Here is a 16,791-nt window from a genome sequence, read left to right on the forward strand (position 1 = left end):
AACGGTCCAGAGAAGCGATGTGGTGGCGGCCTCAGCATTGATTCCCTCAGTTCCCGTTTACCTTCCTAGAGTGTGCACAGTCGAGATTATCTGATGTACTCTGCATCAGCGAGGCCACATAGGCTTTGCAAAGGAAGACAAATGATTTGTTTTTTTTAGTCACTCTCATATTTGCAGAAAGATAGAAAATAGAGAAACTCAATTCCACAATATTGATGCTAAAATTTGTCCCCAGTCTCTCGGGTTGCTCTAAGGCAGAGAGTTGGTAAAACTGCATTTGCCTCTATACAGTCCGGCACCTTTATTCAATCAAGGGCAGGTTTTTTTATTACCAGCACAGAGCACCTGATTGCAATAATCCATTTGATAAATGGGGAGACTGCTGGGCTGTAGCAGGTGCACTATATGCAAGATAATATGTTTTCATAAAGGACTGAAAAGATTCTAATTCAGAGTAAGTCCATGTTCAAAATGAGTTTATAAAAATGGAGATTATTCCAATAAGTTAAGGAAGTGTAAGAACAATCCCTCAGCATTGCATATTTCACGGAGGCGAGGTATCATAATGATTAAATGAAAACAGAAATAAACTACCAAAAATTAACAAAATGTAATGAATCTTGAATTAATCAAGTGATTCTACAGAATCTCCTTTCCATTCAAATGAATTTCTCTGAAATGTTCTTCCTAATGTCCTTATTCAAAAGCAGATGAAGCGGCTGTTTTCATCATAACTCCTTTATGTTCTGGTGCAAATTTTAAAGATGGGGTAAAATGATTCAAATTTGGCACTAAAACGCGTTGACTGCTTGACTTTCCATTCATTCATTATTCATGATGTTTGTTAGTTGATTTAGAAACTGCTAAGGCAAAATGACATCAGGCCAAAACGCAGACCTTAGCCCTTTACTGTATGTGCACATTTCAAGGCACAAAGCCAAGTCTACAAAACCTCTAATGGACAGATCAACGCCCCCATCTCATTGGATCCTGATTCAGAAGGAACCAGTAGGCTGTAGATGAAATGCAATGATACAATGAGAGAGAATACATGTTTGGCATTCATGGCATTTTCCATTAATCGAATGAATGTGAATCTGTCTTTGTTTTGCAATGGCTTGGGAGGATAGATGCTCTGAGCATGCTGTGCAAGGCTAATGACCATGAAGAATTCTAGGGAGAAGAAACATTAACAACAACAACAATGAGAACGAGACTTTTTTTGCCCTTTTTCTATTTCTGTTTTCTCTCCCTGTCAGTAACTTATTCCAGGAAACCGCAGGTTCCTACTTTGGGAAGTCTGAGAAGTGCTAGAAATGCTAACACTCTAGAAGTGTTAAACACAGTCCTTTTATAAGGTTGGTTGGTTGGTTGATTGATTGATTGATTTCTGGATTAAGACAAAAAGACAAATACAAAGGATGACATGCTACAACTACAATACTTATTTCCAGCATGGTCCTTTAGAACTATAAGAAACAAGCCCTCTAATGGCAAAACTCTTTCAAGTAATAAGACATTTGAAGACACTCCTAATCCCTATGAGAAGATACACTTTACACTCCTATAGATTTCGTTTTCATTTAACAGATGCTTTGGTAAAATAAGTGCCTTGTTGTATAGCAAAACGTGTATGAATAATGCCATGAAGAACATTTTAAGCAATGACAAAGATACGAGCCTTCTGAAGGCACTACACCTGAGACAGTGCGCTGAGAACATTCACCCATTTGGTATTTGCCTGCGAGTAACTAGTGCTACTGTCTACCGAATTAATAGAATATACGGTACGTACAAACCTTCAGCAGGGAAGAATGAAATTAAGCATTGTTGAAAAAAAGTCAAAATCATTGGCCTCTGAAAATAACGCTAGCCAATCTAAAACTGATATTTTACATGGACGTTAATTGATGTAAATTTGGTCTTTGGATATAGTCATAGTAATTTCCTGAAGGACATACTTGGTGCCACCTGAGGAAAAGGGAGAATGCATCTATTGGACGGCTACCATTATCACCTTCCACAGGCAACATGAATCTAGCCTAATCAGATACAAATGGCATTTTCTAGTATGTTTGTTGGTCTTTTTTTTTGTCTTTTTTTTTTTGCAAAAGGCCAGAAGTGAGGTCGTGTCCAGGATGCATCAAATGCCATGGCTACGCCATTGCTAGCATATTTCCATGTGTGGATTGTCGTCACATTATTATTTTTCCAATTTTCACTCACGCGATGGCATTCACTGATCACATGTCTACCACCTCCGGGCTGGGGAACTGTTTCTTTGAATGTCTCCGCTGCATTTTATGGCCCTATCTGAAATTCCATCATTAACATTTCAATATTACACCTCAGCCCAGTCTGGAACTGGCTCTCACGGCAAGTGCCATAAATGCATAATTAATACGGCACTTTATATGCAATAAAAAAAAGACAGAGCACATTAGAAGCGGCATTATTAATATATTCAATATGGTAATTAGCACTGCAACTTTCAGAGAGGCGATAAAAAACGAAAACGTTAAATGCACAGGATCTGTGGAGCTTCTTTCTTGTTAAACTTCAAATTCAGGACAGGCGCAGGCAGTTTGTGTATGAGTAATATAAATGTTTGTTAGGGATCTTCCCAGGGGACAGTGCTGCCAGGTAACGGTCCCTAGGGGTAGCAGCGAATGGAAGAAACCCACACCTCCGATAACGATTAAGAAACACACAAGACATGTTGACCTTACACTCCTGTCTAACATGTAGTGGACTGACTGTGTGTACAGTGCCGGGTGATGCCATATATATTTACATGCAGCAGTCTGGCAGATGGTTTTTAATCAGGATGTTGGAGTGCAGTAAATCTGTGTGTATCAGGCTGTGTGACCACCTAGCCACTTAATGGTCCACTAAATGGTCAGTAAATGGTCAGTAAATGGTCCCATGCCCCCTCGCCTTTTTTGTTTTCATCTTTTGGCACATCCCTGCAGCTTGCAAGCAAGTCTGACAATCCTATAATGGTAACACTGATCGTGAATTATATTCCTTGCTGACATGCGCTTTTTGCTCAAATCATCAACTCAAAATTTGTAAAACTGCCAGCACCCTTCCACGTGAGCCAAATACATAAGAATGAATATAAATGACACATAGATTCCTAGTAAAAAAAAAATCAGACAAAGCATGATCATCAAACACAGGCAGATGGTCTAAACTGCTCTAATCTAGCTGAGCAAGTGTTGTGATCTGTGTCTTGTCTTTGGCCCCATAAGGCTTAAGCCAGTGAAATGCGTTTCATGTCTGCAAGCGTCTGCTAGTGGGTCCAAGTGGCGGAAATGTCATCACCAGACAGCGATAATGATGAGAGCTCAGGGAGATGATCAGAGAGCCCTGTGCATCTGTCCATTTATCCCCCATTGGTTTGGGACTGCTGGGACTACACTGCAAGGCCATGAACGGGTAGACCAAACATACTAGCAATTTCAACCATTCTGCTTGCCAATATACACTCCACAGACAACACAATGCACCTACTGGTCTTCTAAGGTTTGGCCAAGGCAGTGTGTTTAGAAGACACCATCCCCTCCACTCCCCAGGTTTAGCAGCCCTTCGTAGCCTCCTGGATATGTTCAACACCTCCTTGCGTCAGACTTGTGTTGTGTGCCACATATGCCTCACAGACACCCGCCAATCATACCTGTGCCTGAGAAGTCCTGCCCATCCTGCCTCAATGGTTATTGTCCTGTTGTGCTGATGCCTATCATTGTGAAGTGCTTTGAGGGACCAGTCATGCACCACTAGTGGATAAAATCCATCCCTCCTCCCACGCTTCACCTTTCAGTTTGCGTATTGTGCAAACTGGTCCACTGATATCGCTACCTCCACTGTCCTTCACCCAAGGCCTTTCTCATCTGATCAGCTGGGAAGGAAATAGAACATGATGGACATCTCACTCTGTAACTGGATACTGGACTTTCTCATTGAGATATCACAGTCCGTAGGGATTGACAATGACACATTGGGCATCACCCTACTGAGCATGGGGCATCTTCAAGAATGGGAGCTCAGTCAGCCAAATTACAGCACTGACCACTGATATGACCATTACGTTTGTAGATGACACACCTGTAGTGGGTTTCAACAGCAACAATGATGAGACCAGCTACAGAAATGAAGTAAATCAACTGGCCATTTTGTTTATAGATGACAATATCTCCCCAAATGTAGAAAAAGCTAAGGAGATTACAGAGATGTCACACCCAGCACTCCCTGCTGACCACTGACAGTCCTGCTGTGAAGCAGGTGAGCGGCACCACATCTATTGATGGGTATATCACTGAGGATCTGTTAATACCACATCACTGACCAAGACAGCCCAGCGGCATCTTTGCTTCCTCCAGAAGCTACGCGGAACAAGAGCTTAGACATCCATCATGTCCTTTTACTGAGGCGTCTGCTGAGAGCGCTCTGAGCATCCGATTGGCTGCGTGGTTTTGGCAGCTGCACTGCCTCCAACCTCAAGACCCTCCAATGTATAGCAATCGCTGGTGCCTCAATCCTCTCCCTTGTGAGGCTGGCAACAGACCTTGTGAGGAACCCCGTTCATCCTTCACACAGCCTCTTCAGACTTATTCCATCAGGGAGAAGATATACCGGAGCCTCCAAGCTTGCGCCAGCAGACTGGGTAACAGATTTACAGATCAAGCTATCAGGATGCTGAACACTACCATCTGTACAAAAAAAAAATAATCGGGACTGATATCTATCTGTTCCAACCTTCTCCCCTGCAAATGTAATAGCATGAGAAGCTCTTTGGAATATGTATGTATGCACGCACACATGCACACACGCACGCAGGCACGACACTCATAATTTGTGTTGAATTAACCCGTTTAATCCCAAATTTTTCCCAGACATGAAAATATCAAAATCATGTGTCTTGAGTAACCCTTTGAAGTAATCAATTACTATTTTTTTAAATTTTAATAAAAAAGTGGGTGAAAAGGAGTGTTTTATTTCCGGTCACAATTGTGACCGCTAGGCAACTACAGAGTCAGATTTTGGGGATTTTCTCTTTTTTTGATAAATTTCTTTGTCCAATCATCTAATTTCCAATAAATTCCAAACAGAGATGATATGGGGACATTGTCCCAGGTCTGTTATTTACATTTAAATGTGTATCACAATACAGTACTCAACATTGCCTCTGCAATTCTCTACTATATTCTAAGTGTGCCGATTTTTACATAGAGAAGCCATTATATCACACTATTATACATAGCTATTGTAATAGCTGATTTTCTATGCTGTTCTTTATCTTAATTTTACTTTCAGTCATTACCTGCACATATCAGATCTAACTGACTGTCCAGATTTGATAATCATACCTCAAAAACAGTAAATCATTGTCCTCATTGACTACTATTTTACATATGTCACATATACAAACTAGGTGGTGGGGGGTATAATCAACTCGCCAGTCAGCCTGTTAGAGGCATAATGCCTAAATGTATGCTGAGACCAGCAATAGACATGAACAACCTTACCATGTTTACATAGAAAAGCCATTATATTATCTATATCAACTATATACCACAATGCAACAACCACCACATGTTGCAAAAAGAGATGTCGTTTGTCTGTTTATTATTGTAAATCAAGTTTTTAAGCCAAGTATACTTGCGTACACAAGAAATTTGGTTTCTGCATTTATCCCATCCGTGAATTAGTGAACACACATGAAGTGACATCCTAAATTACCTGGTCCCTTTGCTCCAAAGGCCTCATATTCATAAGGCTCTATGTCCCCAGTGTCCTATATCCTGGGACCTATGCTCATTCGGGTATCTACTATGTGCTTTATAATGCTGGAGGACCCTGGAAACATACAATGCTTGACCTGGAGAACACAGGACCCCTGTCCCTGATCCCAAATAACCCTGAGGAGCATAGGAGCCTGCTCTGACCTCAGTTATTGGCCTAATCTAGTGTCAGAACGGTGTGATATCCATTATATTGCTCAATTTAATTCATTTTACTACTGGATTAAGTAAGGTTCTAAATACATAATAGGACACAGTCTGTAACGTGGACATACAATAGTGTCAGGACAGATTGATGAGACAATTATTTTTGATCACATGAAGCTGTGCTTATGGTTTGTCTGCCTGGCCCCTGTGACATAGGCCCTTTACTGTGCATAAGTGTGTGTGTTGGGGGTGGGTTGGGGGGCTGTTGGGAAAGGGGTGGGGAATATATTTTTCTGGTAAGGTTGTTCATGTCTATTGCAAGTCTTTGCATACATTCAGCCAATTTGCCTTCAACAGGCTGACTGGCGAGTTGATTACAAACCCCACCACCTGTGACATATGCAATAGGAATATATAGGAATATAGTCAATGGGGACAATTATTTACTGTTTTTGAGGTATGATTGTAAAATCTGGACAGTCAGTTAGATCTTATATGTGTAGGGCATTACTGAAAGTAAAATTAAGAAAAAGAACAACATAGAAAATTAGCTATTACAATAGCTATGTAGAATAGTGTGATACAATGGCTTCTCTATGTAAAAATCGGCACACTTAGAATATAGCAGAGAATTGCAGAGGCAATGTTGAGTATTGTATTGTGATACACATTTAAATGTAAATAACAGACCTGGGACAATGTCCCCATATCATCTCTGTTTGGAATTTATTGGAAATTAGATGATTGGACAAAGAAATGTGTCAAAAAAAGAGAAAATCCCCAAAATCTGACTCCGTAGTTGCCTAGCGGTCACAATTGTGACCGTCTTCATGTTCACTCATGCTATGAGAACGCTGAACAAAGTTCACATATTTCATTTGCATCCCTCCATACTAGACACCTTAAAGATTATGTGTACCCAAACTCTTTGCCCTATTTTTACATAAACATACTTTTCTAAGCTTTAGTTTGGGAGCTTTTGGGTGGAAATTTTCTGTTCAGGGTGCAACCAAAACATAAGCAGCTCTGACCATGTGACAAATTACACTACACATTTGGCACTTCACATATTTAACTGAGACCCTTTCAGGTTTCCATTTTTGGGGAAAATGTATTGATACTTCATACAATGACATCTGTAAAGGCACAGAAGCAAAAAAAAAAAATCGGTCACAATTGTGACCGTTGGGCATCTCTGTGTCCAGATAGGGACAACACAGTTTGAATTTGTTTCCTTTTTTCATTTGTTACACAATAGGTGTTGAAAAGAACACAATCTTACATTGAAAACAACACAACTTGCATTGTTTTTTAACACATCGCTGTGTCCAGATAGGGACAACACATTCGCTGTAAGAAAGGTGCACGCACGCACGCACACACGCACACACGCACGCACGCACGCACGCACGCACGCACGCACGCACGCCACTCTGAACAGAAACCTTCAAAGGCTTCTAATTATGCACTGTTTTATGTTAGTACTAGTAACACAGTTTTGTTTGTTGTTTGTTGCTTTAGAACTTGTTGTTCTAACAACGAAGGCATTTCAATGCCTTGTTGCTGCAGTGCAGTATTGTGTATATTGTAGAATTGACAATAAACTTGAACGTCAACTAAAACTCATGACAGTATTGAAATGTAATATCATGTTTTAAAAGTATATCTATTTGACCGGCTGCCTGGTCATACATGTACACAGACTTGAGCAAATGGGACAGTTTCACATTTGCAATCTTTGTGGGTGACATATGGCTGCAGATGTTTCACTTCTGGTCATTATCGGAAAATAAGTCCCTTTAGGAAGAGAGATCCCTCCGCCCTCACGTCGGGGTCCTGTTCACCCTGTCGGGACTTCTTTTCCGATAATGACCTGCAGACCATACATGATCCCTTACCTATTATATATTATAACAGCTGGATAAATTGTGTTGTGAAAACTTCCACACATACCAAGAAAATACACCCACAGCCGTAGAGTCTTCCCAACTAAGTGGGTCTTTCCAGTAATGTGTAAGAGAGGAAATTTTGCTAACTTCAGCCTGGCAACTAATTAGGGGCAGGGAACCATCTCCTCTGTATAATACACTGACTTCAGGTGACCGTGGGAATCGAACAGATGACTCTCACCTCACTGCCCCCTCAGTGTCAGACCATGACATCCCATCCTATTCCAAAGAGTTATACAAAGCATTTTTTTTTTTTTTTTTAAATGGACGTGTTAATAATTCATATGCCAAGAGTTTGGGACCCACAAATGAAATACAATTATTATTTAATACAAGATAACTGTCACAGAGTCCTCATGATATATTTAAGAGAAGAGCGGAATTAAGTCCTCACCTTCACAGTCTGTCCAGCTTCAGGGCCATCCTTGTGGGAACAGAACGAGATAATTAGGAACGGTAGGGAATTCAGGCATATAGCAGTTAATAATTCAACAGCATTTAAATTTCAGATGAATCACAGCACTTCCACACTACCAAAATAATTTGAAGATCCTTCTCGTGTGTCTGGGCGTGTGTGCATATGTGTGTGTGTGTGTGTGTGTGTGTGTGTGCGTGTGTCTGGGTGTGTGTGCATATGTGTGTGTGTGTGTGTGCGTGTGTGTGTGTGCGTGTGTGCGTGTATGTGTGTGTGCGTGTGAGCGCGTGTGCATGTGCGCATTCATTCTTGGAACTGATTAATGTGTTAAGGCATCGCTGCCATCACGTCACTTAAACTTCTTATGAAATGTGACACTTAAAGGTTTCTTTGGGCCAAACACTTCACCGCAGAAGCCTCGAGCAGATTAAAGTCACACTCTTTCATAACGGCAGCATAATGGAGATTTGTTTAACTCTGCAGGTTAAAGCAATGCAGAGCAATCAAGACGACATTACAGCAAGACCCCCTTGTGGTACAGTGAAATATTATGATGGGCTGCATTAACACGATACAAGAGGTACCAGATGAGCATAGCTGTGCTGTGCCCATGTCCCTATGACCGTGTCTGCATGTTTTTCTAGTCAGTTGTTTCACGGCTGCTCATTTATTGGCTGTCCTATTAAGTCAGCAGACAATACCGGCCAAGCACCTACAGCACCAGCAACCAACGACGGCTTACCTGTAATACGGTAATAGGACACTCGCTTAAAAAGCTGTCAGATTCAGCTGCGAATCTCATCAGAAAGCTAAAGGAAATCTGTGATTAGAGTCCTGTCCTGAATACGGCTCTTTTGGCTTTATCAGCACTACCGAGAAAGAATCGAATCAGAGATTAGCATACATATCAACACTTATGCAAAACCACTGTAACCCTGGAATGAAATGAAATAAAAAAGGTCTGTTCTTTAAACATGAGACGGAAAAAAATAAGGCTTGTTCTTGTTGTTTTGTTCCAGCAGGTGGTGTTCTTCTGTTGGGTTCTCAATGCCGTTGGCCCGGAATTATGCATCTTATCGCAATCAACAGCAAAGAGATTATTAAATCACCATAAGGAGCGAACAAAGAGAAATCTAAACTGATGTGCGCCCCATTCTTTATGGGCTGTCATATTAACATTCATTATCAAAGTTGCCGATGCGTGAGCATCGCCATGGCAACAGCCGCATAATAGAGCAGGATTGGAAGTCACTGGCCTTTCTTGAAAATGAATTCTCATGTGAACTGAAGGAAGCATAAATTGCTAATTTTTACACTAATTTTGTGCCGTCTCCCGTGCGGCACGCAAGCTGTGGAAAGTGTCTCGCGTACGTGTCGCGGGTGCCCAACACTCGTTGCCTTTGACAGGGAGGGTTGTGGTGGGGGAGGGTTAGGCGGCGGTGGGGGCTTACCTGCATGGCAATGGTCGAAGAGGTGGCGCAGAAATGCGTCTCCACAACGTTGGCCACCCGCTGCGTCACGCTGAACAGATCAGCCACCTCGTCCGCGCGCAGGTCACGGAAGCGCTCCACGGGACGCAGAGGGCACACCAACACATCTGAGGGGTGGCGCAATAAAGGAGAACACACGGATGGAGTCTACACATGAGGGCGGTTCAAGGGTCAGGGTTGGCGTCATGAAGGAAAGAAGGTGCGTGTGTGTGTGTGTGTGTGTGCGCGTGTGTGTGTGTGTGTGTGTGTGTGCATGTGTGTGTGTGTGCATGTGTGTGTGTGTGTGTGCGCGTGTATGTAGGAGCAGCGAGGGTCAAGGATGTTATGATTACAATATGCACCTCTGCAAGAGGGTGGCATGGACACATGTGAGCCCACAGATGACATGAGTTACTATGATATGGGGTTATGCTTTATTATGATAAGGGTTATGAACACAGACATAACCAAGGTGCTGCCCTTCATAAGCCAAGGGCACAGGGTGAAGCCTTACATGTGAAATCAAGAGTATATACAACAGAAGGCAAATACCTAGAAAACAAGATAACCTATGTAGAAATGATTTCCTTAAGTCATTCAACACTCCATCCATTCATTCATTCATCCATCCATCCATCCATCCATCCATCCATTCATTCACCCATCCATCCATCGAAGGCTTTCAATGGCAGCTAAAAGATTTAGTGGAAACATGAATACATGAACACAAGTAATTTCAGTCTGGAAATAGACCTGTTTTTCTGTGAAATATGTCTCCATTTCCTGCACACACATTAAATCAGTAACATCTCCTTTCATTAAAAGGTGCAGGGGTGCTCAAACTAACACAAAACTGAGTGGTGACCAGGCTTGACAGCATGCCATGTTGGCTTATTTATTCCCATAAATAGTGAAAAGACGAATGTTCAGGCCCACGGTTGTGGATAGTTGGTGCTGTTCAGAGACTACCCCACCTCCCCATTCCCGCCCTCCCTGTTTTCTGCCTTCCTCACTCAGCTGAGAAATGACTACCACAGCCTACGGAGCACACATTAGCCATGTTTGTTTGGGTAATAATCACTAGGAATTGCAGTTCAGCAAGCCAGACTACTAAGGCGGTGTTATCATGGACCGGAGTGTAGTGCCCTACATTACAAACAAGCGAGCGCAAAAAAAACCACATTGTGCAAAACTCTCAACTTTCAGAAAGGTCCTGGAGGGTTTCACACACTTTGAGGGAAGTTTTGCCTTTGTGCACTTGCTTCCTGAAAAGTAATCAAGCGATCAGGACACCCTTGATGACAGTGTGGTTGTAGCATTTTGTGAGCGGGGGTCTAAAGGTGGAAAAAACATGGCACATTTGAGACTGGGACACTGGATCAATACACGCCTGCAGGCTAGCCAGCTGGCGAAACCACTCTCCTTGTTCACAGAGAACAGAAAAGATCAGTGAACTGCTCTGTTCAGGGTAGTTATTTTTGACAGACATCCATTACAGGGCCAAAAAAAATGCAACATGAAGAGAAAACAGAGCACTAATAATGAGGGTTGATCTACCAAAAAAAAACAGGGGGGAAAATAACTTACGTTGCTTATATTGGCATGTGATCTTTCACATATCACAAGTGTAATCAAAGCTGACAAACAAAAAGTGCACAAGGGAGCCACAAGAGTGAGGAAGTTAGAAAACGTCAACGAGGGATGTAAAGCAGCATGGAGAAGAACATACAACACTGATGAACTCTCCTCAAGAGTTAGCCCCTCATGCCATGGACTCAGCTGATGATTGCATGTGCTTGTTCTCACAGCAAGCGTCTTAATTAACTGTGCTATGGGAATGCATTGTGTTTTTGATTCTGGTTGGTACGGTACAGCACAGTACACACACACACACACACACACATACAAACATACAAACATACACACATATACACATACACATACACATACACATACACATACACATACACATACACATACACATACACATACACACACACACACACACACACATACACATACACATACACATACACATACACATACACACACACACACACACACACACACACACACACACACACACACACACACACACACACACACACACACACATACATACACACATACACACACACACACACACACACACGCAATACCACCACTGTGAACAAATTGATGAGGACCGCAGATTTTGTTCAAAAAATAGGTGAAAAATATAACTGTTTAATCATTGAAGTGAGAGAGTTTCAGAAATCCACAGGCAGCCATGAAGAAGCCATCACAGTGAGATGCGGTACACAAACCACTGTCTCGGTGGGCGTGGGGTGGATGATTACATCCCCGAGTTCATGGCACAATGGTTACGGAATTCATCTCAGGAGTTGGAAACGGCAGCGCAAATGATCAGTTTGCCTGTCTTTCAAGTGCGGCATGCGGGAAGGAAATCAGATAGCACATTAAGTGATATCTTTCCTTTGCATGTGTCTGTGACTGTGCAGCCATTGAGAATGAAAAATTAGGGAGTGACTTCACAGCCGAGACTGAAGAAAAATCTCTTTTTTTTGCTTGCCAAACGTTGACTTTGTGCAAAGCAAGGGATACCCAAATCTGGCTTAGATGTTTCAACTCGGAGAGGAGAATTGTGTGGGTAATAAACTTGTGATGTTTGATGTTTTTAATGCATTTGTAGTTTTGAGACTGAAATTCAGACACACACGTTTCAAGTTCAGATATTGCCATTTAGATCTAAAGTCTACAGCACACTTCACAACGAGGTGAATTCTCCCACTGTGTCCCAAAATATAGTAACTGATTCAAAGAGGCATGATAATTGCTAAGCAGAGCATCATATTATTAATTGAACACGGCACTATTTCAGTCCCATACTTTGAGATTCCTATAGCATTAATCCACCCATTCTGAACTAAGACAATAACAATAACAAACGTTTAGTAGACAATTAGCCAATTAGACGACGACAAAATATCCCTTGGTGTTCAGCGCATGCCAACAGAAAACACACAAAGACATGAAAAGCAGGCAAACGTGAGCCTTCATGTGCCTTTGGAGGAGAGGCAGATCAAGTCGTTGCTTTCTATATCCCACTTTTAGCCACGAGGCAACAGAATCGGGGAGCTTAATTTAAGATCACAGGAGGAAGAGTGGCAGCTCCGAATCCAGAAGCCTCCCAGGGTGTGGGGAAGAAAAGACCGTACTCACTCGCTTTCCTTTCTTTTCTTTCTCTTCTCTTCTCTTCTCTCACAGGGTCTTTCACGGAAAACAAGAATAAGCAGGCGTTGTCGCACCGGCGCCTCTTTTAAGCGGTCCTTTGGTGAAGAACAACACCTAGCTGTTCCTGTGCACGCTTTTGCCACCCTTTCCGTGAGAGATGAAGCAGGCCATAAATAAATCAACACAATTAATTTAAGAAAGGACACTGTGTAGTCGTGCATATTGTTAACAAACGTGTATCTTTTCCTGCAACATACATTGTTGAAAATGCATTACATGTGTGGCTGAGTGGCACAAGATAAACTTGTGAGTACTCCCCCCCTCCTCCCCCCCCACACACACACATTGTGTAAGTTCTTAAGAAGCCTACTGTATATCATTTCATAACTATGTGCAGCAAACATTCTTAAAACACACTGTGCTCTCCATGGACGCCTAGTGCCAAACTATCCTCTAAAATTATTCACCAGTGATATGCATTTAAGACAACAACAAACAAACAGACAAATCCAAGCAGGTCTCTGATTAGGTAATGCATCCACTATTTAGCTATTTATAATGTGAGTCTGTGACTGCCGATCCTTCTGTGTTCTCCTCAAAGACAGAAACACTGAGCGTTTTGCCCAAAAGATGTCCTTCATCTTCGGCTTTGCACTCAGTCTAACCCAATTTCAATCAGCTCTGATAAAGAAATGGCAGGTTTTTGAGTGCCTACAGCTGGAAACAGAGGAGGGAGGGTAACAAACCCCCATTCTGATCTTATTACTCGCCGTCATAATAGTTATTTGACCACTTTAATCTAATTCACTCCCATGGTCAGCAGGCATGGAATCTGCACCCATGTAAGATTGCCTGCACACTGCCCTCGGAATGACTTCTTTTCAGGCGACTGTCTCGCCTCTGAATGTTTCCCGACTGACGTTGACGCCGCACTGAATCCGCAGGCCCTCTCGACCACTCTGTTTCCAATCTACGCCCGAGTAAATGGAGTGGCTGGGAATTAGGCGGGCGAGGGAATACATGAATACGGACAAAAAAAAAACTGCGACTGGCAGTGTGGCAAAGCCGCTGGCCGAGGCTCGGAGAGAGATGATCGGGGGACGGACGTTTAATGCCTGGCTGGAAACGAAAATGGCAATTGCCACGGAGAGCACGCCTAATGATATTTAATGCAACAATTAGCCATTTGCAGAGTGAGTGTGGCATGGCAAATAGTGTGGGATTGAGGGTGAAGGTGTGGGTTACGCACGGAGGGAGGGGAGGGCCAGCGTGTCATCTTGTGAGGCAGACGGGGCCTTGATGAAGTGCGTCTCCAGGGAACCGGGGCCTAACCAAGTGCGGTGGATGAATTATAGGGGGGTGGGGGGGGGGGCGGGGGGGGACACCACTGTAACAGAGGCTCGTGGGCAGCTAGCACTGGGTATAACTGTGACATTGCCATTTGGGAGAGGTCATGTTTGCTCTTTTGACTAGATATCAAAAAATGTATTACTTCTTTGAAAATAAGATGAAAATGAATTTGAAAATGTATTAGAAGCAGAACAGCTAACTACTCCTTATAGTTAGCATTATATTATAAACTATACAGTAGCTGAAATAAATAAATAATACACAAATAATACTTGATGAATAATAATAAACAAAGTTTTAAATCGTTCTAGTCTGTCTGTGAGTATATGAAAATCTCACCTTGACAGTAAATGTTGTCTGTCAACAGCACAGACATACTGTAGCGCCTCCTCTTATGCCTTATCTCCCCATCAACAAATGGAGATATTCTGAGAATGTTTTCTCAGAGTTTTCTCTGATTTCACTACCTGTTGTCATATGGTGTGTAGTGTTCACTAACCTTCACCATGCCTTAACCTTTTTTCTTTGTTTTCTTTTAAAAAGAGAGAGATTTTAAAATGCTGCATTATTCTGTGGATATGAAGCCAAGGTTGTCTGTATGGAGACTGTGCGTCTAATCCTTGCAATAGCCCCGGCCACTGGCAGCACAAAGAACTCCAGCTACGGCACAGAACTCGTCTGACACGGCTCTAAGGTACCCGTGGCTGACAGCCAAATAGACACTTCGCTGTTTTTGATCCAAAACGATGTCAACAGCACCTTGTCAGCCACACAAAAGTGACACTGGGTAATTTTACGGCGAGGGACAAACACTCCCATGTGAGCTGTCCTGCCTCCCTGGTGAACAGGGCTATGTTTGGGGACTACAGGAGACATGCTTTAATAGAGTGTTCCCTGACAGTGTTTTTCCCCCACAGGCCTCCGTCTAATTAGCATCATTAATTCAACCTCAGATGTCTCCTTTTGAAATGTTGTCCTCACTGATAACCTGTGCCCACCGGAGAGATGCATGCGTGCTGACAACAAAGAGAAGGCAACAACTAAACAAGGCAAATAATCACTCACAACAAGCACAACATCAAGTAGCCTGATTAAGATTCAAATGAATCCGTGAGAGAATTCTATGTAGCAGACAAAAGTGTTGTTTTATTTTCCCTTGCTTTACATTTTAAAGAGTAAATGAATTCACACCACATGATAATCTGTGATCACTGATGATAATAATAATATAGTTTGTTTTTACCGGAGGGCTTCTGCAGCTCTCCTTTAGGGCCTAATGGGCATCAGTCATCAGCATGAAAACCTTCAATGTAGCATGAAAACTTCTTTTTCCAGATAGATTGTTTGTTATGGCGAGTTAAATGTCTCACTACTTACTGATGCACACGCAGAAGGTTTTTTCACGACCACAATGTCACGGTGAAGCGATTCACAACCTCGCTACTCATGGGTGACCACTTGACTATCCCTTCCTACACTGGAACTGACTCACACACTTGACGGCACAAGGGGCTACTTAAAAAGCACGGTGCTGCACAACAAACTCAATATTAATCAAGCCCCCTTATTCAGGGTGGACAGGCAAGGGTTGGAAAGTCAGGTTTCTCCTCAATTCTACGAGTCCAACTGAAACCATGTAAAGTGCACAGCATGGGTGAACAGGTGGTGCCAAAAATGACAAGGACTCTTTTGCATTTTGAAAATAAATAAATAGATAAACATCTGTGGATGGATGTGCTTCAACCTAGCTGGAGGAATGTGACAAAAAAAACAGCAATGCCCATTGAAGTGTCTTTACTGACACCAGTTCAGAGTAAATGGCCCTGAACAAGCCTCGTGGGCATCATGATAGTAGGACCCACTGACTCTCACACAGTTACTTCCTGGCATTGAAAACAACAACATGTTTGCGTGAAGTCCATTAGAAACGGCTTTGCTCATTTCGTTTTCAGTCTGGGCCGTGAATACTGAACGGGAGCTTGCATTTAATTACTGAGCACACAGTCATTATTGAATCCATTGTTGAACGTCGGAAAGGCAAACATGTCTAATTAAGGGTTATGAGTTGTACTGTATCTCATCAAATATTTAAGCTTTAATATGCTTCAAGGTTGTGTGAGGGGTATATTTTGACAGGATGGTTGATTTAAATGCTTAAGAGAGAGCACACAGCGCTTTCACTGGCAATAAAAAATAAATAAATAAAAATAAACATCTTGGCCCAGATGAGCCAATTCTTAAAAGAGGCCCTGGCGATATTGCGCTTCGCTTTTCCAAGTACCTTATTGGTTGCCAGGCAAGCAGGTCCTCTGATTGCACCAGTACTCAGGAAAGAGCCTTGTTTATACTGATCAGACACCAAGAACGATGCTCAGAGATACATTTTCAAGCATTTTTGAAATGCTGGCATGCTCAAAAGCCCT

General features: G+C 42.4%; 1 protein-coding gene across 3 annotated transcripts in view; it reads right to left on the reverse strand.

Moving 5' to 3' along the window:
* The window catches only part of fhit (fragile histidine triad diadenosine triphosphatase), a 166,780-nt gene that overhangs the window by 36,303 nt on the left and 113,686 nt on the right, over nt 1–16,791 (reverse strand). For all 3 annotated transcript variants that reach the window (XM_062544999.1, XM_062544998.1, XM_062545000.1), the window contains exons 5-6: nt 9,767–9,912; nt 8,295–8,324 (exon numbers count right to left, since the gene is read on the reverse strand). In XM_062544999.1, coding sequence (XP_062400983.1) covers nt 8,295–8,324; nt 9,767–9,912 — 176 coding nt within the window. The remainder of the gene's footprint in view (nt 1–8,294; nt 8,325–9,766; nt 9,913–16,791) is intronic.

Source organism: Sardina pilchardus, chromosome 9, assembly GCF_963854185.1.
Source record: "Sardina pilchardus chromosome 9, fSarPil1.1, whole genome shotgun sequence".
NCBI lineage: Eukaryota > Metazoa > Chordata > Actinopteri > Clupeiformes > Clupeidae > Sardina > Sardina pilchardus.